This window comes from Patella vulgata, chromosome 8 (assembly GCF_932274485.2).
Source record: "Patella vulgata chromosome 8, xgPatVulg1.2, whole genome shotgun sequence".
NCBI classification, from domain to species: domain Eukaryota; kingdom Metazoa; phylum Mollusca; class Gastropoda; family Patellidae; genus Patella; species Patella vulgata.
Window position 1 is genome coordinate 52932520 of NC_065886.2, and position 22453 is coordinate 52954972.

The window sequence follows — 22453 nt, forward strand, 5'->3', positions numbered from 1 at the left end:
GACTAACATATGGTTCAATTTTATTTCAATAATTTGCTTGTGCGCGTAGGGGTCTCTAGCAGTGGGAGGAAACCAGAGAACCCGGAGAAACCACACGAGGCTGGACAGGCAACCCTACTCCTTGGCACGCTCTAACCATTTGGCCATCCAACCCCCCAATCCATGCCCTGAATGCATTTTTCTTCATGTAGTGACCAAGATAACACTTGTAGTAAAATAGTTCTGGAATTAGATCAGTGGAAACCATTAAAGAAATGTTATCATTGTTACAGAATGTTAATTTATTCAGTCTACTTGTGAGGGCTGTTTCTATTTTCGCTTATAGTCCAATGAGATTTTAACCACTTTCTCTTTATAAAAATCACTTATTAAGCATTAGCGGTCGGTGTCGTAGGAATGTTTCGAAACGCAGACAGGCCTAAATCCGTCCATTTCTGTTCTTGTTCAAGCCGAGTTTCTAGAGAGGGTCCATTATCAGGTTCGGCTTCAGGAAGTTCCATAACTGGCACCAAGATATCTTCGACAGGTAATGTATCTTTTCTCCATTCTTCGTCTATGACATCCATTAGTCTGCCATCCCTCTGTAACTCACTGTCCATGTTGCCACACAGGACTCAATCAAACTATTAAATACAAAATTATTATAAATTAAAGGGCGTATGAATCTCTTCTTTCGAACCTTAATATATACGAAAATTGGTCTAAAGGCAAATAGTAATGTAATATGAATGTATTTCAATTTGATTAAACTAAAGATTTATATTTCGTTTCGTTTTTTAATTCTTCCGATGAAGATCTGACCGATTGTAGTGGAAGGTCGCATCAGGGGTCATCCGAGTGGCTTTTGACCCTATGACGACAGACATTTGTTTAACCAATCAGCGTTGATGTTTCTAATGGGTTACCACAATTCCATGCACCCCCTGCCAAAACATTGGCTAATCCCTAAGAACTCTTCCAGATCCTAGCGTATTAAAGACAAGTAAAACGAAATTTTGAAGTATAAAAAACGAAACGAAATAGGATCTGTGTTTTAATCAAATTGGTGATACGTAAACAGTCCAAATTGAACAACAGTTGTTTATGTCTACTTTACTTAGTCCATTTTACATGTTTTTTAAAAGATTTTGTCGTTTGTGAATCACTAATTACTTCCGCATCATCTTGTAGGATATGTTTTTCTTTGGCATTCGAAACCATAAATACACGACTCATCACATGTACTGATTTTAAAATGCTCCCTGTGTTTTAATTTCAAATATTATGGAAAATATTGAGTTAGACTGAGAGAGAGAGAGAGAGAGAGAGAGAGAGAGAGAGAGAGAGAGAGAAATGGGGTTTAATGTCCACTCGACACTAACATATGGTTTAATTTTATTTCAATAATTTGCTTGCGCGTGGGAGGAAACCGGAGGACCCGGAGAAAACCCACGAGGTTGGACAGGCGACCCTACTCCTTGTCACTACAACCAGGGGTTAGACTTAGAGGTTTCCCCATTTGTGAAAAACTAATAATTTAGCATTTTGATTCTGTGGTGGTATGACATTTCAGGTAATCAGAAGAATTTTGGGCTTGGCCAATATATGATGAACCATGGTTTAAAATACGTGCAGCCCTTTTTTTTACTTTTCCTACAGCACAACAAAGGGTTAGTTCTAAATGATAAGGCCAGCTCAATTTTTCATCATAGGTCACGAGATGTAAACAGGACTAGCACTAATCAGTAATCCCAACCCGAACCCAATGCTTACGCTAACCCTAACCTACAATCTCGCCATCAGTCACGTGCCCTAACATTATTTACATCTCAACGACCGTGACAAAAATTGAGCCGACCTTATTCAACAAATGGGGTGGATGGCCGAATGGTTAGCACGTGCGTGCTGTATCACAAAGCCTGTCATTGAGTCAACTGGCGTGGTTTCGAATCCCCGGTTGTACGTGGCAAGGAGTAGGGTCGCCTGTCCAACCTCGTGGGTTTTCTCCGGGTCCTCCGGTTTCCTCCCACTGCTAAAGACCCCTACGCGCAAGCGAATTATTGAAATAAAATTAAACCATATGTTAGTCACGAAATGACCTAGTTTGTGTCGAGTGGACGTTAAACCCCATTTCTCTCTCTCTACTCTCTTTATTCAACAAATAGATTTACTAGCTCAATATGAACAAACAGTTGAGTTCATCAATTTTCAAAGTTCAAGGAACACATTGCAATGGATTATGTATAGGCCTGTACATAGACAACGTGTTATTCAATAACGTAACTAGTACACGTTATATTTACAATTTCAATGCAAGATAGATCTATCGGTAATTTACTTGTATATTTTTATTTCAAACCTCTCGATGAAAATCTCTACTTTAGCTTTAATAAATAATGGTGGATAACTCTCATAGAAAACCCAAACGGGACACAACGGCACAATTACAATACGACGCACCTTACTGATCTTCAAAAAAGAATGAAATGTCACATTTGCTTGCTTGATTGCACATTGCAAGGAGTTGTGAACTGAGCTAGGGCAATGAAAATGAAAATTTGATTTCTTATTTTTGAAGGAGGCACGTACACGGAAATAAAAAAGGCACGTCTCAAAGTGACATCGACCTTGACTGTGTATGCAGACATGCGCAGATTCATTTTTATCTCACGTGTATTTGTTTATGATATAAAATGTACTATTAGATAACTCGATCGAGTCATTACAACTATCACAACAGTAAAATTTGCATCTTGCCAATATGCCACTCTTGCAAAATACGTTATTTGGAACTGTATTGGGAAAGGTCTTTGCCAGCGGAACTTTGGGAACCCGCCAACAGTTATGCCATGACTGTTCACATTGCTTACGTCGTCGTTCAGCCGTTACATTATCGTTGTCAACACCATCGCCATCGAATAACAAGAGCTCGAGATCCGACGGAGCTATTAGAAGTTTACAGAAAAGACGAATTTCATCAGACACATTCAGAATGAATATTGGTGGCGAGAAAGATTTTATATTTAAACAGGTAGATCTACAACTTTACGTCTTTTTTTTTTTAAGGCAGGTAGGACTGAGGAGACCCTGCAACATATGTGTAAAATGTGGGCATGAGGGTAATAATATTGATAATATGGGGCACAGCTCTGACAAGCTTATCACGTTACATTTCTTTGAAAGCGGTATTTACCAAAGGCTTTTTTATCGACTTGCCAAATAGATTTGAATTTAGTGGAGATGTCATGTGACAGTACAGTCGATTTCAAAGTACTTTGGCGAGTTCGTTAAATGCTCAGATTAGCTGTAAACAATTGTTGTGGCTGGACACAGTTGAAAAAAACATGTGATCACCCGATCAAATCGTCAAATCGCACCCTGAAGTGATTTGGCGATTTGATGTAATCGCATCGGAAATCGGTGTCGATAAATGCGTTGATTAGGGTAACCAATTTGAATTAGATGGACATTAAAGATGAAAATTTGATTGAATGCAAATCACTTTGGCTTATCAGTGGTCGATAAAAACGCCTAAAGACTTCTACATCTTGGTCATCAATTGAGACATATTCCTCACGGGGTCAATCAATTTGAATTGCACATGACCTCAGAATTTTTGGACCAAACACAAATTTTTTGACCAAACCCAACCCTAAACCTAACCCTAGCACGCGGTGAGTGTCAGTGTCGCTAAAAATAAACCATCATCTTGTTTATCAATGCAAGATTTCGTCAATTCACCATGCATGGCCGGTGTTGTGAGGAATGTCTCCCTTGCTTGTGCAAAATTTGACTTCTACATCATCTAAACATGTGTTAGGCCTACACATCATAAAAAGTTCAGAAAAACATACCACAAAAGAAAAAAGCTTGATCAGTATTTTAAAAAATTTCTACCTTACTTAAAAGTTTTTTGGGGGTGAAGACAATCAGTGCATTTCATGAAAATTTACCATATAAACTAAATCTGTTCTGATATTAAAATAAATTATTACTGTTACTAGTGTTAGGCTCTAGCCTGTAGTTAAGGGGAGAGAACTCCTGATCTATCTTTATAAAATTCTGACTAATATTGTCACTTTAGGTAATATGGGACATATGGGGTGATATGAGCCATGGTTCATATTCCATCGTAAAAATAAATTATGCACAGAATCTTAACAAATTTCTTGGGAATGATTTGTAAAATAAATAATAAGTTCAAATTATTTTTAGCAATTTTATTTTTTTCATTTGTTTCAGAAGCATTATAACAACTATTAGGCTAGGGGAAGGGGTGTAATATGCAATATAATTTTTTAATGTGTAATATTTCATAGGTATAATGAATTGATAACTAAACCTATATCTTTTAACTGAAAATGCACTACAAATTTCTCATTTTGTTCTGGTAGCAGTATCAGAAATCTGTAACATGCTGTCAGCTCATATTACCCTATCCATGTGGGGTAATATGGGCCATCACCCTTTATTTTTCAAAAAATTAGCAACTCACATTGTCCTTATATTTTAAAAATTGAAAGATGAGTTCAGTAGCTTTAACTAGAAAGTTGATTTGTTTTAATATCACATTATGATTATACCCATGAAATATTCCACAGCAAAAAATTATGTCGTATTAATTTGTTACGTACTTGATGTGTTGCACGACCAGGTAAACTTGGTAAATAGATATTTGATGTTTGTTAGTTTCTGATATATCGACAAACACTGATATACTGTACAAAATGAACACAGGTAGCCTACATGTACTAAATGCATTCTATTTCATTTTGATTTTACATTACAAATCATGATAGCTAAAAAAAAGGGTTATTTTATAAACTCTTAAACATGCATTATGCAAGAGCAAAATCTGCTTATTACAAGTCTTTCTTTAGTCCTGAAATGTTATCTAAATTATCAATTAGACATTAATTAACTTATCCAGACCATAATAAACTCTCGATGTCAAGGCTAGCCTTCGATGTAGGCTGGATTAGATTCCTATATGCCGCTAACGGCCAAAGATAATTAAATCAGAAAAAGTGGATAATCGAGACTACGCTGTTTATATTAATGATTTTAGTAATGATGACCGAGACTATGCAAAAATTTCACCCGCTTCTTTCTCGGCTCATAGTGGATCAATTTGACTGAAATTTTCAGCAAATTACCTATACACTATCTAGTTTTTAACTATTATAGCGAGTACTGCCATTTCCTTTGTCTTATCTCCCATAATTTATCTTTAAGCCTACAGAAATCTTGTGCAGGATGGTGAACTTGGACATCCTGGTAGCTATGTTTCTTCATGGTGGATAAAATTTTCAATTTCACCATTGAATATTCACAATAAATAGAAAATATATTTCTTGTAAAAAAAACTTTATATATTTATGAATTCAATACCAAACAAACAAATGTTTTCTCTGTAATCAGAAGAATTTTCTATAAGTTTTATAAGAGATATGATAACTATTGTATTAATAAGATGACCCAATATAGATAGCTTATTTAATGTTTTATCTGATTAAATATTGCTTACTTTGTTTAATAAAAGTTTTAAACTAGTTTTACTACGGGTAAGACTATACTATATTGTATTGTAAAGATTATGCCTCATACAATTTTTTTTATTTCGATCATATTTGCCCGTTTGATCAATAAGGGCAATCGACCTGCCATGGCCTTGTTCATGAATACTTTTAAAACTAAGATATTTCTATAAACTATAACACATACTTATGGAAAAACAGCTACTGATTTATTTGGGCGAAATTTCGAAGAGTATTCTCTCAATGGTATCAAGCTAATTAGTTTATTGCTCTATCCAGTTACTAAATGCCTCTCAAAGATATTTCTGTACTGGGACCTTATTCATGAAAACTAAAATATTCTAAGGATGCAGCCTTTTCATTGGTTGGGGGTTAAAACCAAAGCACAAATTTTAGCTTTTATCTAATGGAAATGATACTTTCTTAAAATAATTTAGTTTAGGTTTTTTTAGTGCATAAGGTCCCAGGCTTTTAAGTTACATTTAGCCAATAAAAAAAAATGAGGAATGCGCTAATCTTCTCAGAATTAAACCTGTTAGTCAATTTAATTGTTTTTAAAAAGTTAATATCAGTTTTACTAGACTACTTAACTTTATAAATTTTTAGAATTTCCTTTGTCAATATTTTTCAGCTTCTTGATTACAAATCATACACATACACATACCTGTTGGGTGATTGCTTGACCAGAGAAGCCGTCTTGATAGATCCTGTCATAGAAATGGCCGACAGGGATATCCAGGTAATAAAAGACCTGGGGTTAAATCTCAAATATGCAGGTAGCTATGTGATATTATAAATCATTGATTACTTTGCATATTTTTTATTAAAATAACTATTAAACATGCATTATGCAAGAGGTAAATCTGCCTATTGTAGGTCTTTCTTTAGGCCTGAAATGTTCTATAAACTATTAATTAGACATTTATTAACATGAAAAGACCTTAATTAACTTTCGATGCTATGATGTGTTCGATTTTCACTGCATTTGAATCCGATCTGCTGCTCAACGCTCATTGATGATTAAATGCAAAAATGGATAATCAAGACTATGTTTTTTATCGTACCGACTTTAGTAATGATGATCGAGGCTAGGCCTAAAATTCAATCTCTAATATCTCAGTTCATAGTGGAGCAATTTGACTGAAATTTTCAGCCAATTCCCTTTACATTATGTTTTTTTAACTATTATAGTTAGAACTGTCAGCTCTTTATCTAATCTTTCATAATGCCCCTTTAACTATCTTTATGTTCATGATGTAACTTGGTTTGTAAATCATTGTGTTTGGAGTGGTTGTCCTTCACTTATGACTAGCCCCCAGATCCATTCACTTAACTTGATATATACGTTTGTTTGTGATTTCTGTCTGTGGTGTCCGTATATTTGTTTTATGTAGTTGTGTGTGGTGCAGTCGCCCTGTACTTACTATTATTAACGGATATGTGTAAGGACAATCTAAATTCATTCCAGCCTTTGTACTTTGTAACTTTGAAGAGATTGATATAAATGATTTGCTAGATACCATACCTACATGTAGCTGACTTAATTGATTAACCAACAATTTCATAGGATGCTACCTGCCTTACATATAAATCAATTAACACCTTATCTAAAGAGGGTGGAGTATTCATGCACTTTAGATAATAAAGTCTGTCATTTAGTCAAGTGGCGTGGTTTGTACGTGACAGGGAGTAGGGTCACTTGTCCAACTTCATGGATTTTCTCTGGGTCCTCTGGTTTCCTCCCACTGCTAAAGACCTGTATGCAAGCAAATTATTGACATAAAATTGAACAATATGTAAGTCCAAAAAAAAAACCTATTTGTGTCAGTGGACCTTAAACTCTCTCAACTTTTCACTCATGTCGGTTCCCAATATCACGATTCGTGTTATGATTGAAATCGCGGTTTTAATCGTGGAGTAATCACGGTGATCCTATAAGTTCTTATTATAATATTCAGGTCAGTCATAGCAATTGTGTTGACCGGATCGAAACGTATCTGTGTGAAGCAGATCGTGGACTCAGTATCATAACACATTGCAGGAAACTGGCATAAGGCATTGAAATCAAGATAAATGTTGCCATTTTTGGACACAATGTGGACCCACAGATCATTTAAGATTTGTCATTAAATATCCCTGTATTGGCCGAGAAAGTTCAGCAGGTTTTCCGACATGGTTTTCCCTTGTAAGTGGTGCAGGACGGAAGGTCTAACAAGGACAGCTGCCTAGTCGTTTGGATGGGACAAAAAAACTGATATCCCCGTGTATACATTGGCAAGTACGTAAAAGATCCCTTGGCAGTTGGAATTCAGTATAAGAGTAGATAGTGCCGTTGCCCAGGCAAAATTTTCTTCATAGCACACTGTATGGCATATGCCCGTCTTCATTAGCCCAGGTGGAGCAGAACAGTAGGACGTTAAACCCCATTTCATTTCGTCATTAAATTCCATTCCGTACAGTATTTTTCTTTCATGTATCAGAATATGATTAGGTATTTAAAATATCTGTTGTTTTTGTTTCAGTCAATACACATGTACATGCTGATCATATAACTGGATCGGGTGTTTTAAAGAAAAGATTAAAAGATTGTAAAAGTATGATAGCCGATGTCAGCCAAGCTAAAGCCGATATTAAACTGAATGAAGGTGACCTTATAAAGTTTGGAGGTCATGAGTTGGAGGTTCGTTCAACACCTGGACATACTGATGGTATGTTTGTCTCCAATCAATAATTCTTTCCATTAAACATACATTATGCAACAGCTAAATCTGCCTATTGCAGGTCTTTCTTTAGGCCTGAAATGTTATCTAAATTATTAATTAGACATTAATTAACATCAAGACCATAATCAACTCTCGATGTCATCGTTAGTCTGCGATATTTACTGGATTGGAATACATTCTGTGCATGATAATTCAACATAAAAATGGATAATCGAGACTATGTGTTTTATCGCACCGACTATAGTAATGATCATCAAGGCTAAGCTTAGAATTCAATCGTTAATATCTTGGTTCATGGTAAAGAAATTTGACTGAAAATTTCAGCATAGTCTATTTATGTGATCTATTTTTTAACTATTATAGCGAAAACTGTCAACTCTTTATCTAATCTCCCATAATTCCCCTTTAAAATTGACGTTAATTTAGGAATCGCCTTGCTCTAAAAGGGTAGTGGTTACCTGAACTTGCAAGAAATTAAAATTTGGTGAGTAGGGGGGGATCACGTGGCTAAGTGGGTAAGACTCTGGCTCGCTAGCCTGGAGGTTGGGTGTTCGATCCCTGCATTGGCCGAGAAATTTCTTCCATAGCACACTGTATGGCTATGCCCGTCTTCATTAGCCCAGTTCGGAGCAGAACAGTAGGACGTTAAACCCCATTTCATTTCATTTGGTGAGTAGGGATCCCGTACAAAACTGAACACTTTTTGGGCCGTGATTATGTTGTTTATATAAATGCCATAGGTGACTGCTGGTCTTTTTAGAACTATAAACAAACAAAACAAAATAGAATCTATAGGATAATTTATAGGATGTATATCGTATGTTTGGTTGTATTTGCTACTGTGTGTTTTATAATTTATAGGATGTTTATCATATGTATGGTTGTATTTGTTACTGTGTATTTTATAATTTATAGGATGTTTATCGTATGTATGATTGTATTTGTTACTGTGTGTTTTATAATTTATAGGATGTTTATCGTATGTATGGTTGTATTTGTTACTGTGTGTTTTATAATTTATAGGATGTCTATCGTATGTATGGCATAATAAGATGGTCGTGTTTACTGGTGATGCTGTATTAATCAGAGGTTGTGGTCGAACTGATTTTCAACAAGGTATGTTGTATTCTATGATTAAGTCTTTATATAAAACAAAATGAAATGAAATTTGGTTTAATGCCGTTGTTTTCTGCACCTGACAGACTAATACAGATGAGTATACACCCTGCAGCATGCTATGAGAAAATGTAAATCGAACAATGGCATTTTTGCTATTTTTCATTGAATTCCATGTAAACGGGAAAATTTATCCTATAGGTTACAGATTTTCTGGCCTACGGATAAATCCGTAGATTTAGAACAAGTCCTATTCACGTGGGATTTGTCCGATAAATTGACAAATCAAATGCAAGCATGCACTTCCTCAAGATGTCCCACATTGAACTCAGCCGGGCCAAAACAGAGAATTTTATTTTTTATTTCAATCGCCAAAGAGTGCTATGGTCGATTCATTCTCAAGATTACCATAAGCGCCAGAAATGGTTTATTTACATTTCTGCTAACTGTGTCACATGACCAAAACCCATAGGATTTTACTTACTGGATGACCACAGAAACTTAAAGGATTTATCCTTTAAGACTTTCGCTAGGATTTGTCTTAAAGGATAAACCTACTAGTGTGACTTGGCCTTCTCCTAGACCTCGTTCCAGCCACACTTGACATCGCGAAACCAGGCTGTAAAAACATGGGGAACTTTTCCAGGAAACATCAGAATAGAGGCCAGTGGGTCTCCTGGTTACTGAGAAAGTGCCATACTCAGTGAACCCACCAAAAATAATGAAACTGAACCTCAACTGAACCAGCTAATGTATAGGTCAATACTTTGTGTTTTAAGTGCTCTATACAAAAATGTTGATCAGACAACTTTAAGTACACTTGACAAATTCGAAGTTGTTTTAACTCTTTAGCACTTGGTACATGTAAATATTGACTATCCCCGTTCTGTATTATCGGACCATTTACTAGTCTGTTCGAGGCAGTGGTGCTAAAGGGTTAGGAATCCCATGACTCAAAATGTTCACTTCTAGTAACTTGCTCGTTACAGTCAAAATTTGTGTTTTATCAAGTTAATATGAGCCAGAAAGGAATGTGTTTATAAAACTAAGATCTCCAATTCCAATAATTTCAATAATAATCTGATATGATAACAGATGACCTCTAGTCAGTTCAATAAAATGATGAATTAACTGTTTATTTACCTGTATTTCATGTTTTCTGACCAGTGATGCTGGTCGTCTGTATAATGAATTAACTGTTTATTTACCTGACTGTATTTTATGTTTTTAACAGGTGATGCTGGTCGTCTGTATGATTCTGTTCATAACAAGATTTTTATATTACCTAAAGACTACGTTATTTATCCCGCTCACGATTATACAGGTTAGATTTCTTCTTCGTTTTATTACTAACCTTTAACAAGTGCAACATCGCTAAATTGCATATTGGTTTTGGTTATTATGCGCCCACATTTTCATGTGGACGTATATTGTCGTCGCTCCTGTCCCTCCGTCCACAATTTATTTATGGACACTCTACACGTCACACTTTTTATCCGATTTTGACAAAACCTGAAATATAGGATTATCTCAAAAAGATCAGATTCCTGTCGATATTTGCATGTATATTATCGAAACTTCAAGGATTATGGCCCCTGATTGTACGAAAAATCACGCTTTTAGCTTGTGGACACTTTGAATCTAAAATTGTATAAAAAGTAAGCCACGTAAAGCGCGGAAATATGCCCACACATCAGTTGCTTTGACAGTAGCTTACTCGAAAGGATTTGCCATAGGGTCCCACCTTCAAGAAATCTGATTTCTATCTTCTTCACAAGCTTGAAAAAATCTGTTGACAACTGTTGCCTCTTGCTTCACAGCGTATGTTTCATTGTCTGTCAACGCATGTCTGTTGACTGAACCTACTGTGTGCCGAAAGATTGACAGAAGATTTCATTGAATGTATACAAAATATCCATCCTGCCATGGCTGAGGTTCACTTGCATCCAACTATATTCAAGAAATTACAGATTCAGTACTATGAATATTAATTTGATTGACAAGGCAATTAAAATGGCTTAAATAAGCATTGACGATAATTTAAATTGATGAGATATTTTCTTTTTTAGGACAAACTAGTTCTACTGTAGGAGAAGAAGTGAGGTATAATTCGAGATTAGGAAAGACTAGAGAGGAATTTATCAAATTAATGAAAGAATTAAACTTGCCGTACCCCAAACAAATAGGTCAGTATTATCAGATTTAAATTCATGTGTAAATTGTAAAAGTCAGTGTATAGTTCTGTGACAAACTCTTGTAGCTACTGTGGGCTTGGATGGCCAAATGGTTAGCACGTGCGTCTTGTATCATAAGATCTGTCATTGAGTCAAGTGGTGTGGTTTCGATTCCCCTGTTGTACGTGACAAGGAGTAGGTTCCCCTCTCCTCTCCAACCTTGTGGGTTTTCTCCAGGTCCTCTGGTTCCTTCCCACTGCTAAAGACCCCTACGCACAAGCAAATTATTGAAATAAAATAGAACCATATGTTAGTCCTAGATTATGTCGATTGGGCATGCAAATGTTAATATTTTCGTACATTCTGACCAATTAAGATATATTCAGGTATTGTCAGCTTTTAATAACACTAATATAGGCTTACATTAATGTAGGGTTTAAAACAATACAGAGAGAGAGAGAGAGATGGGGTTTAACGTCCACTCGACACAAACTAGGTCATTTCGGGACTAACATATGGTTTAATTTTATTTCAATATTTCGCTTGCGCGTAGGGGTCTTTAGCAGTGGGAGGAAACCGGAGGACCCGGAGAAAACCCACGAGGTTGGACAGGCGACCCTACTCCTTGCCACGTACAACCGGGGATTCGAAACCACGCCAGTCGACTCAATGACAGACTTTATGATACAGCGCGCGCACGCTAACCATTCAGCCATCCAACCCCCCTAAAACAATACAGAGAGGTTGAATGACCGAATGGTAAACGCGTGCGCGTTGCACATAAGGTCTATCATTGAGTCAAGTGGCGTGGTTTAGATTCCCGGGTTCTACATTTCTCTGGGTCCTCCGGTTTCCACCCACTGCTTAAAGGAGCTAAATCGCTAATATTTGGGACCTAGAAATTGACACATATGGGTAGCAACACACATAATAATGTAGTATGAATGTATATAAACGATACGTGTACCAATGGTAAAATGTTTATTTTGTCTTGAATATTGGATATCAGAAGCCCATCTTTTCCCTGTAAGATCACAAGACCAATGTTGATTTGAATTGACAAATAATTTGTGTTTTCAATGTCGAAGATTTTTGATGATATTGAGTTAGAGACTTAGCTACTTTAAGATCCCTATGCACTGGCGAATAATTGAAATAAAATTATATCATATTATGTTAGTCCCGAAATGTCTTAGTTTGTGTCAAGTGGTTGCTACACCTCTCTCTCTCTCTCTCACTCTCTCTCGCTCTCTCTCTCTCCCTTAATTCAGCTTTAATATACATTTAAAAAAAAAAAAAAGATTTACATTGAATACAATTTTCTGCTAGAGGCAAATTAAAATATCCATACATTGTGGGGCACCAATTAGACACAATTATTTATCTGGTGCCTGTTATATATTGTAACATAGTTTCTGTGGGTTTAAGGTGTTTTTAATACAAAGTTGAAAAAGTCAAATACAACTTCAGCCTAGTGTGAACCCTGACCTCAACAAACACACAAAAAAAAAATAAACAGTGTTTCTGATAATTTTTAACATGAAAGAGTTGAATACTCCAAAATTTCTTATTCAATTTCCTTCCCTGCAACATGGTTTACTTGTCTTCTTGCAGATAAAGCCCTTCCTGCCAATATGGTTTGTGGAATCTTTGATGAAGAAGAGCAAAAGAATTGAATGATAATGGGACCACATTCCTAAGAAAGAGTTTACCAAGAAACCTGTGCTACCGAGGCTATAATGCAGGATGCAGAGTAAAGATTTGTTTATACTCTGGCTTATTTTTCAGTGAATTATCTGGAATATTTTATTTGTTATTCTACTGTTAATAATTTGAGGGTCTTCCCATTGTAAATATAATATATAGTACATGTACAGCCTTTTGTCAGAATAACAGAATTATCGAAAAACTTATGGATCATAGAATCTAATAAACTTTAAAAAAGGTGATATATATATATATATAATATTTAAAGGTCCCCAGAAAAGCTTCATATTTTTTTTAAATGATGCAAGTAATTATGTCAACATATCCTTTCCATAAGTATAACACAAACCCTGAATGTCAATGTTACCTGCAACAGGTAAATTTCAACGTTAGTAATTTCCGCTATTGGTAGTTGTAACTTTCAGTCCTTTTAGTCCTTCTGTTCATAGAAATATAGACTAGAATATGAGCAGAAGGACTAAAATGATGTCACAGATTGTTTATTGTCAATATTTCTATACACTTATGGAAAGGATATTGCATTATTTAAAAAAATTTATGAAGTTTTAACTGGCGACCTTTAAGGGAATAAAACTATCTATATGAAAAGTATCTTTTTAAGAATGTATTGTGATGTATTTTTTCAAATGGCCTAAGCACAGACTTGACGACATTCAGGGTATGCTTACTTACTTTTACAGAACTAATTGTACTTGGTATCATCTGCCACTTAATTACCCCTTTTTTCGGTTTCTCGAATAGTGAAGGAATAGTGCATGAACTGTAGATGGTAGGGCCTGTTATCTGTGCAAGTCACTGTTCAATCCCAGGTCTGTGCGTGTGACAAGGAGTAGAGTGGTATATGTGGGTTTTATTGTAATAAGAAATACCTGTATTGTGTACTGTCTATGCATGTGCTGTATCTATGTACTGTTTGTTCTTTCTTTGTTGAGTCTTTAGATATATATATATATATATATATACTGTATTGCCTGTTACTAATAGTAAGTGCAGGTGGACTGCACCACACGAACAAGACACAATACACAGAAATCACAAACAAACATACATACATATTAGATTTTAATATTATATTAGTCTATAAGTTATTTAACTTAAACATACATTATGCAAGAGCTAAATCTGCCTATTGCAGGTCTTTCTTTAGGCCTGAAATGTTTTCTAAAGTATTAATTAGACATTAATTAACTGATCCAGGCCTTAATCAACTCTCGATGGCATCAGATTTCTCCAATATTAAATAGATTAGAATGGTTGAGCGATACTTTGATTTAATCAAATATGGAGGACCGAGACTTAGCTTCGATCAACCAGTACGGTGGTTGAAATTATTGCACATGTCTGTCAAACCTTCAAAGGCTAATATCTTCGCTTGTAATAGAGTAATTTGAATGAAATTTTCAAATTATTCATTTTACATCATCTACTTTCGAACTATTATAGCAAGAATGGCTAGTTCTTTATCTAAATCTTACATAATGTATCTTTAATATTATTGTAATATTGTTATGTAGATTAATCAATTTGCCTGTTCTTTCATAAAATTTAACGCACTTGTGTATTACACTTTAGCAGTGGGAGGAAACGGGAGAACTCAGAGAAATCGAAAAAAGACAGTATAAGTTGAAATGATCAAGACTAGTTTTGTGTGATAAATAATTAATAAATGTTCTAACCGTATCTGATGGAATTGAATTCCTATTACTGGTATATTTTTAAAATTTTTCTTCAGCAAAAATAAATAATTTTATAATATTTTGTTTATCTGTTATACAGTTTAAACGCTGATTGGATGACAGGTGATAAAGACTACACCTGACAGTCTGAATACCTGATGTTAGCTGTCATTCAAGATGACCAGTCTGCAATGTCACCTTTTCGTCCATCCAAACACCATAAAAACGGCATTATTTTCAATAAAAGTCTCCTACTAAATGAAATGAAATGAAATGGGGTTTAACGTCCTACTGTTCTGTTCCGAATGGGCAAATGAAGACAGGCATACACCATGCAGTGTGCTGTGTGCTATGAGGGAAATTTTGCCCGGGGCAGTGACACTACAGCCTACTCTTATATCATATTCCAGCTGCCAGGGGATCTTTTATGAGCACGCCAATGTGTACCTTGGTTTTTCGTCCCATCCGAACAACTTGACAGCTGTCCTTGTCAGGCCCTCCGTCCTGCACGGCTGACAAGGGGAAACCACCCCGGAAAATCTTGATGAACTTTCTCGGCAAACACCAGGAGTGAACCTGCAACTTCCAGGTGAGCAAGCCAGCGTCTTACTCACTTAGCCACCGTGACTCCCAGTCTACTACTAGTAGAAAGATGAAAACTGAGGGATTCTTACAGCGAATAATCCAATGAAATGCTTTCAGTGTCGGAATAATGTGGATAGTAAGAAGAATATAATGAAATGAGAGAGAGAGAGAAATGGGGTTTAACGTCCACTCGACACAAACTAGGTAATTTCGGGACTAACCTATGGTTTTAATTTTATTTCAATAATCCGCTTGCGCATAGGGGTCTTTAGCAGTGGGAGGAAACCAGAGGACCCGGAGAAAACCCACGAGGTTGGACAGGCGACCTTACTCCTTGTCACATACAACCGGGGATTCGAAACCACGCCAGTCGACTCAATGACAGACTTTATGATACAGCACGCGCACGCAAACCATTCAGCCATCCAACCCCCCCCCCCCCATAATGAAATGAAATGAAATAGGGTTTAATGCCCAACTGGGCTGGGGGTGGGGGTGCGGATGGCCGAATGGTTAGCATGTGTGCGTTGCATCATAAGATCTGTCATTGATTCAACTGGCGTGGTTTCGATTCCCTGGAGCCAGGTGGGGGACGAACATTTCACCACTGTCCTTCCCAGTCTCGTCCAAAATGTAAAAATATTTCTTAAGAAACATGGCCAGTAATCAATCTGATTAAAATACAGATCTATATTTCGTTTCGTTTTTTATATATACTTTCGATGGCCTACATAGTAAAGACAGGTAAAACGAAATTTTGAACTATAAAAACGAAACGAAATAGGATCTGTGTTTTAAAGGGACAATAACACTCTTGCTGGCTTGACAGCTCCAGAAAATAAATAATAGCCTTATTCTAAGTACTCGATGTGTTAGTGTCCTACCTGTTGTGTAAATTTCCCATTACATCCTATTTTACTTGTCCAGAGGGTTCGAAAATATTTTTAAATCCAAGTCACATTTGAAAAGGTTTACGTTAGACTTTTCAAATCATTTAGTTGAATTTTTCCAATTTTTTAAATTAGGTGTGTTGAGATGAAATTTGTATCATCAATTAATTGGAATATTGTAAAATAGTACAATTTGTTGACCAGAATAAAGATTGGGACATATTATTCAGTTACAACAAGAGTGGTATTGAGCCTTTAACAAGTGTAGTAAAGACAGTAAAACGAAATTTTGAACTATAAAAACGAAACGAAATAGGATCTATGTTTTAACCGGATTGAGCCAGTAACTTAAATACTCAACCAAATTAATGTTACTTTCTGTAGGTACATTTGTATCTAAATAAAACAACAAATTCTATTAGGAAAAGAAATGAAATGGGGTTTAAGGTCTAACTGTTCTGCTCCTATACTGGGCTAATGTAATGATTGTACGAAAAATCACGTTTTTAGCTTGTGGACCCTTTAGAGGTCATAATTTTTATCTGATTTAAAAAACCGTATTATTATATCACCGTTACACCCTAAGGTAGGTTGAGTTCGAATTTCGTGAAAATCGGACGAAAATTGCCGGACAAAATGGCCGCCGTTTGTATGCGAATAGTTTAAAAATATGATAAATCAAGGTTGTGGACCCTGTATGGGTCACAACTTTAATTTGATTTTGACGAAACTTGAAATGCATGTTTATAACCTAAAGATCTTGGTTCCTTTCGATATTGTCGCATATCGGATCGTAACTTCCTGAATTATGGCCCCTGATTGTACGAATAATCGCGTTTTTAGCTTGTAGACCCTATAGAGGTCATAATTTATATCTGATTTAAAAAAAACCGTATTATTATATCACCGTTACACCCTAAGGCAGGTTGAGTTCGAATTTCGTGAAAATCGGACGAAAATTGCCGTCAAAATGGCCGCCGTTTGTACGCGAATAGTGTAAAAATAGGGTAAATCAAGGTTGTGGACCCTGTATGGGTCACAATTTTAATTCGACTTTGATGAAACTTGAAATGCATGTTTGTAACCTAAAGATCTTGGTTCCTTTCGATATTGTCGCATATCGGATCGTAACTTCCTGAATTATGGCCCCTGATTATACGAAAAATCGTGTTTTTAGCTTGTGGACCCTATATAGGTCATAATTTTTATCTGATTTAAAAAACCATATTATTATATCATTGTTACACCCTAAGGAAGGTTGAGTTCGAATTTGGGGGAAATCGGACCAAAATTGCCGGACAAAATGGCCGCCGTTTGTACGCGAATAGTGTAAAAATAGGGCAAATCAAGGTTGTGGACCCTGTATGGTTCACCATTTTAATTCGATTTTGATGAAACTTGAAAAGCATGTTTATAACCTAAAGATCTTGGTTCCTTTCAATATTGTCGCATATCGGATCGTGTTTTTAGCTTGTGGACCCTATATAGGTCATAATTTTTATCCGATTTACAAAACCGTATTATTATATCACTGTTACGCCGTAATGAAGGTTGAGTTCGAATTTCGTGAAAATCGGACCAAAATTGCCGGACAAAATGACCGCCGCTTGTAAGCGAATAGTGTAAAAATATGGTATATGTCAAGGTTGTGGACCCTGTAGAGGTTGCAATTTTAATTCGATTTTGATGAAACTTGAAATGCTATTTATAACCTAAAAGATCTTGGTTCCTTTCGATATTGTCGCATATCGGATCGTAACTTCATGAATTATGGCCCCTGATTATACGAAAAATCGCCTCTTTTAGCTTGTGGTCCCTCTGAAGGTCACAATTATTATCTGATTTTAAAAATCGTTTGAATATATCACCGTAACACCATAATAAAGGTTGAGTTCAAATTTCCTGAAAATCAAACCAAAACTGCCGGACAAAGTGGCCGCCGCTTGTACGCGAAAGGTGTAAAAATATGGTATATCAAGGTTGTGGACCCTGTAGAGGTTACAATTTTAATCCGATTTTGATGAAACTTGAAATGCATGTTTATAACCCAAAGATCTTGGTTCCTGTCGATATTTGCGCATATCGAATTGTAACGTCATGGATTATGACCCTTGATTGTAGGAAAAATCACTTTCTTTTTAGCTTGTTCTCTATCCATCTCTCAAAAATGTGGGCGTATCCTGCCTGGCAGCCGCTGGTTACTCTTAATTTCATATCAATTATGTTCGGCGAAATACGCCAGAAGTCTCAATCGAATGGCAATCTCTAGCGTCTGGTTATTCCAGTTTACACCGGTAGTGTATTCTACATGGGATATGTTTAGCCCCGTTCATCGTGTCGCTTCATACGCTCAAAAGCATTCTGGCACACGATTCCTGTGCCAATTTTAAAATTTTCATATCGCCTTAAATATTAGATATCAGAAGCCCATCTTTTCCCGGTAAGATCACAACATCAGTGTTGATTTAAATTAACAAATAATTCGTATTTTCAATGTCGAAGACTGTGGATGATTTTGAGTTAAAGACTTGCCTCCTTTAAAAGTAATTTTAAAAATATGTGACGCTATCGTCTTTCTGAAACCTTTGTACCTTATCACCATCTAAACAAAAAGAAAACAAAATAATGTCTTTAATTATTTATAGCCCACGAACCCACCCAAACCCTTACCCAATTTAGCTTTGTAGGCCTAATTGTTCCTTGCGATGTTTTTCATCAATTATGTTCAATGCCTTCTCTAATTTTTTAGGGTCAACTTTAACATCACAATTCATTTTAGGTTCTTCAATTATGCGCCAATATTTTTGTCCCAACATGGCTGCTAAATTCCAAAATATCTGATGTGATAAATTACCACTCCGTTTACAAACTTCGCCCGTTTTTTCTGTGGGCATAATTTCTATGATAGTCGTGCCACTTGGAGCAAATATTTGGTTATAAAGTCCCCCTCCATGAACACCGATAATTATTTTCGTAGTCTTAAACAAAGCAACAGTTTCAAGCACGTTCAAGGTCTTTGATAAAACTTGAAAATTTTGTCCATATCGGTTGTACAGTGTACCGACTATTTCAGCTTTGTTGAGGATCCTTCGTCCATAATTCACCACGTTTTCTCTTGTGATGAGAACAACATGCGCCTGACTTAACGGCACCGTCAAATTATCCAAAGATCCAAAAGCTTTTCGTGCAGTTTTGTAAAGCGACGGATGCATGGTTGGCGTATTGCAGATGTCGACGACGGCCTTTGCCTGCCAAATCCCACTCTTATGGTATATAAGACGATTCCTTTCAATGCCAAGTCTGTCGTACAAAAATAAAATATTTTCATCTCGCGGGGCTTGGATAAGGAATTTCACATCAAAAGGAACAATGATATCGTAGGCTTGTATTATCTTTGGAAGAACGCCGTCGATGAAATGTTGAAAGGTGCTCGATTCAGGTATGAGCAGTGGACAAACAACCTGGTCTATTTTCTGGACGTTGACGTGGGAATCGGTCGTGTACTCCATATATCGCCGACGCACGCTTTTGGTACCACATTCCAATTTTTCTGAAATGATTCCATTCTTGTAAATATCCACATATCCACGGAACTCGTCTCCGGGTTGCCCTCCTTGTATTAGATTTTCGTTTTCAGTATGCTTGAGGAAAATTTTCCTGTCCGTGTCCGAAACAAAGGAAGGGCGTCGGAATGAAAAGGATTTGTAATTGTATTCGAAAGACTGATCGGTATTCATTTTCTTTAGGATCGTGTGGAAATATTCCCGCATATTCTTGGGAATTCTCTGGTCTTCAAAGTCTTTGATGCTAACAGAATGTTCTTTCAGAAACCGCCATCGTATTTTGGTAATTATGTCCACCCTTTTCTTAGTCCTGGATTTTGTGAAATTATATTTAACAACGTCTTCATCCAATTTAATGCGATTCCATATCTTTAGATCTTGTTCATATTGTTGTCTTTTTAATTCCCGCTCTAATTGCTTGCGCTGATTATGTTCAAGGTCCGCTTCCAAGAGTAGATGTTCACGTCTTTTCTTGAGTCGAATTTGCTGAGGATTTGGATGCAAGTTGGGATCGGGAAAGATGGCGAGAAAATCGTCGTCTTCGCGTTCCTGCAATTCGACTGGTAACACTGTTACTGGTCTGGGAATCGGGTCGTGTTTGGTACGGGACTTACGATGATGGGATGCTTTGCTCCTAGGAGTACCTGTATCCGATGGAAATGCGACATTTATTACGTAAAAACACGTAAAAGCCAGATAAAAAATCACCAAATAGTACCAGATTTGTTTTAATATCCAACAGTATCTGGCCATGGTGCGACCTCGGAGTCGGATCATATCTACAGGAAAGGATTAGAAATTACCGTGTACAAAGTTTTGGGGACAAAATCGCACACTTTTCTGGTAATTCACACTTGCCACTTAAATTAATATATCTGGAACTATCTCACATTGTTTTTTTAAAACTTGCTAAATTAAAATGTTGGTTATTCACACGTGCCACTTACATTAATATATCAGGAAATATCTCACATTGTTTTTTAATACTTGCTAAATTAAAATGTTGGTTATTCACACGTGCCACTTACATTAATATATCAGGAAATATCTCACATTGTTTTTTAAAACTTGCTAAATTAAAATGTTGGTTATTCACACGTGCCACTTACATTAATATATCAGGAAATATCTCACATTGTTTTTTAATACTTGCTAAATTAAAATGTTAGTAATTCACACTTAAATTAATATATCTGGAACAATTTTACATGGTGTGTTAAAACTAACCAAATTAAAATGTTGGTAATTCACACGTGCCACTTACATTAAAAGATCTGGAACCATTTCACATTGGTAATTCTGGTAATTCACACTTGCCACTTACATTTAAAAATCTTGAACTATTTAACATTGTGTGTTATAACTTGCCAAATTAAAATATTTTCGTGAAGGGCTTACATATTGCCACTCCTTAATCTGAATGGTATCCAATAGAGTTTGTTTTAGTTCCATATTTCATATAGCATTAATAATACAACATCCCGTCAACGTGTTCAGGTCTCAAATCAACGGAATAAAATATGAACTATTCAATATTAACGTTTATGTATTTTATGCCGTATTTAATATGGAAATCGACCGGGGATATTGTTAGAAATATGCGGACAACCTGTCAAAATTGAACAACTTCTTTTAGTCACAGGTGTGGAGACTATATTGATACTATTTATTGATATTTATATTAAACTTGTAAAATAATACATTGAAAGATGAAATATTACAGTAACAGTAACTTATAGTCGGTTAGTACTTGGTTGTATGGTAATCGGAATGACTATTATGGAGGAAGTGCTAGGGTGGCATTGTCCGAAGGGGAGAGGGGGGGGGGGTCGGCAGGTATATCTTGTTATTCATATATATATTTCCTTTCTTTGGTTTGTGGAAATTTATTCCAAAGCATCTTTTTATACGCCCACTAGTTCATAGGACAGATTAATTATATGGGATATAAAGGGGTGGTGCAAGATCATGTCATTATCATAATGCATTGTTGTCGAGCCCAATGAATATCAAAGTTCAAAATTCAAATGGGTAGTTATGCATGAATTTTTTTTTATTGTTCCTTTGAAGCTTATATATAAGAATGTACACACGTTTTAGATTTATCCCAATCTGTTAGTCGATCATATAGATATGACTAGTGTTTGAAAAAACGTGGAGGGAGGGAGGGAGGAGCAAAAAAGATCTTGCCCCAGCACATTTTTTTCCTCTCAAGAGCCCTGATTGTAGGTAATAGTTATATCACAAGTTCACAGCCTATCCTAGATAAACTAATCTTTAATTAGCGCTTTGTAACAGGGCACCGATTCTGTCCGGTCAGCAGGATAATAGGGTCATTCAGTCACCTGGGCAGGGGATGCAGCAGTGTAGTATATAAATTATGAACTTGAATCCAACATCATACCTATTAAAATAGTAGGCTACCAACATATTTGTTTCGTTTTCTTTCCTTCTTTACTCCATTTCATCTTGACAAAGATTT

General features: G+C 36.1%; 2 protein-coding genes across 2 annotated transcripts in view; one reads left to right on the forward strand and one right to left on the reverse strand.

Annotated features, from left to right (window-relative positions):
• LOC130014122 (uncharacterized) overlaps positions 1-20982 on the reverse strand; it is a 127504-nt gene extending 106522 nt beyond the window's left edge. Inside the window, exon 1 of the mRNA XM_056103033.1 lies at positions 19067-20982. Within this exon, the coding sequence (XP_055959008.1) occupies positions 19084-20748 (1665 nt within the window). The 5' untranslated portion in view covers positions 20749-20982 and the 3' untranslated portion in view covers positions 19067-19083. The remainder of the gene's footprint in view (positions 1-19066) is intronic.
• On the forward strand, positions 2626-15012 carry LOC126831070 (persulfide dioxygenase ETHE1, mitochondrial). Its single transcript, XM_050561695.2, has 7 exons — positions 2626-3010; positions 6148-6292; positions 8039-8224; positions 9263-9355; positions 10590-10679; positions 11425-11541; positions 13144-15012. Exons 1-7 carry the CDS (start codon positions 2741-2743, stop codon positions 13203-13205), a joined length of 963 nt encoding a protein of 320 aa, XP_050417652.2. The 5' UTR covers positions 2626-2740; the 3' UTR covers positions 13206-15012.
• Positions 20983-22453: the final 1471 nt, after the last annotated feature.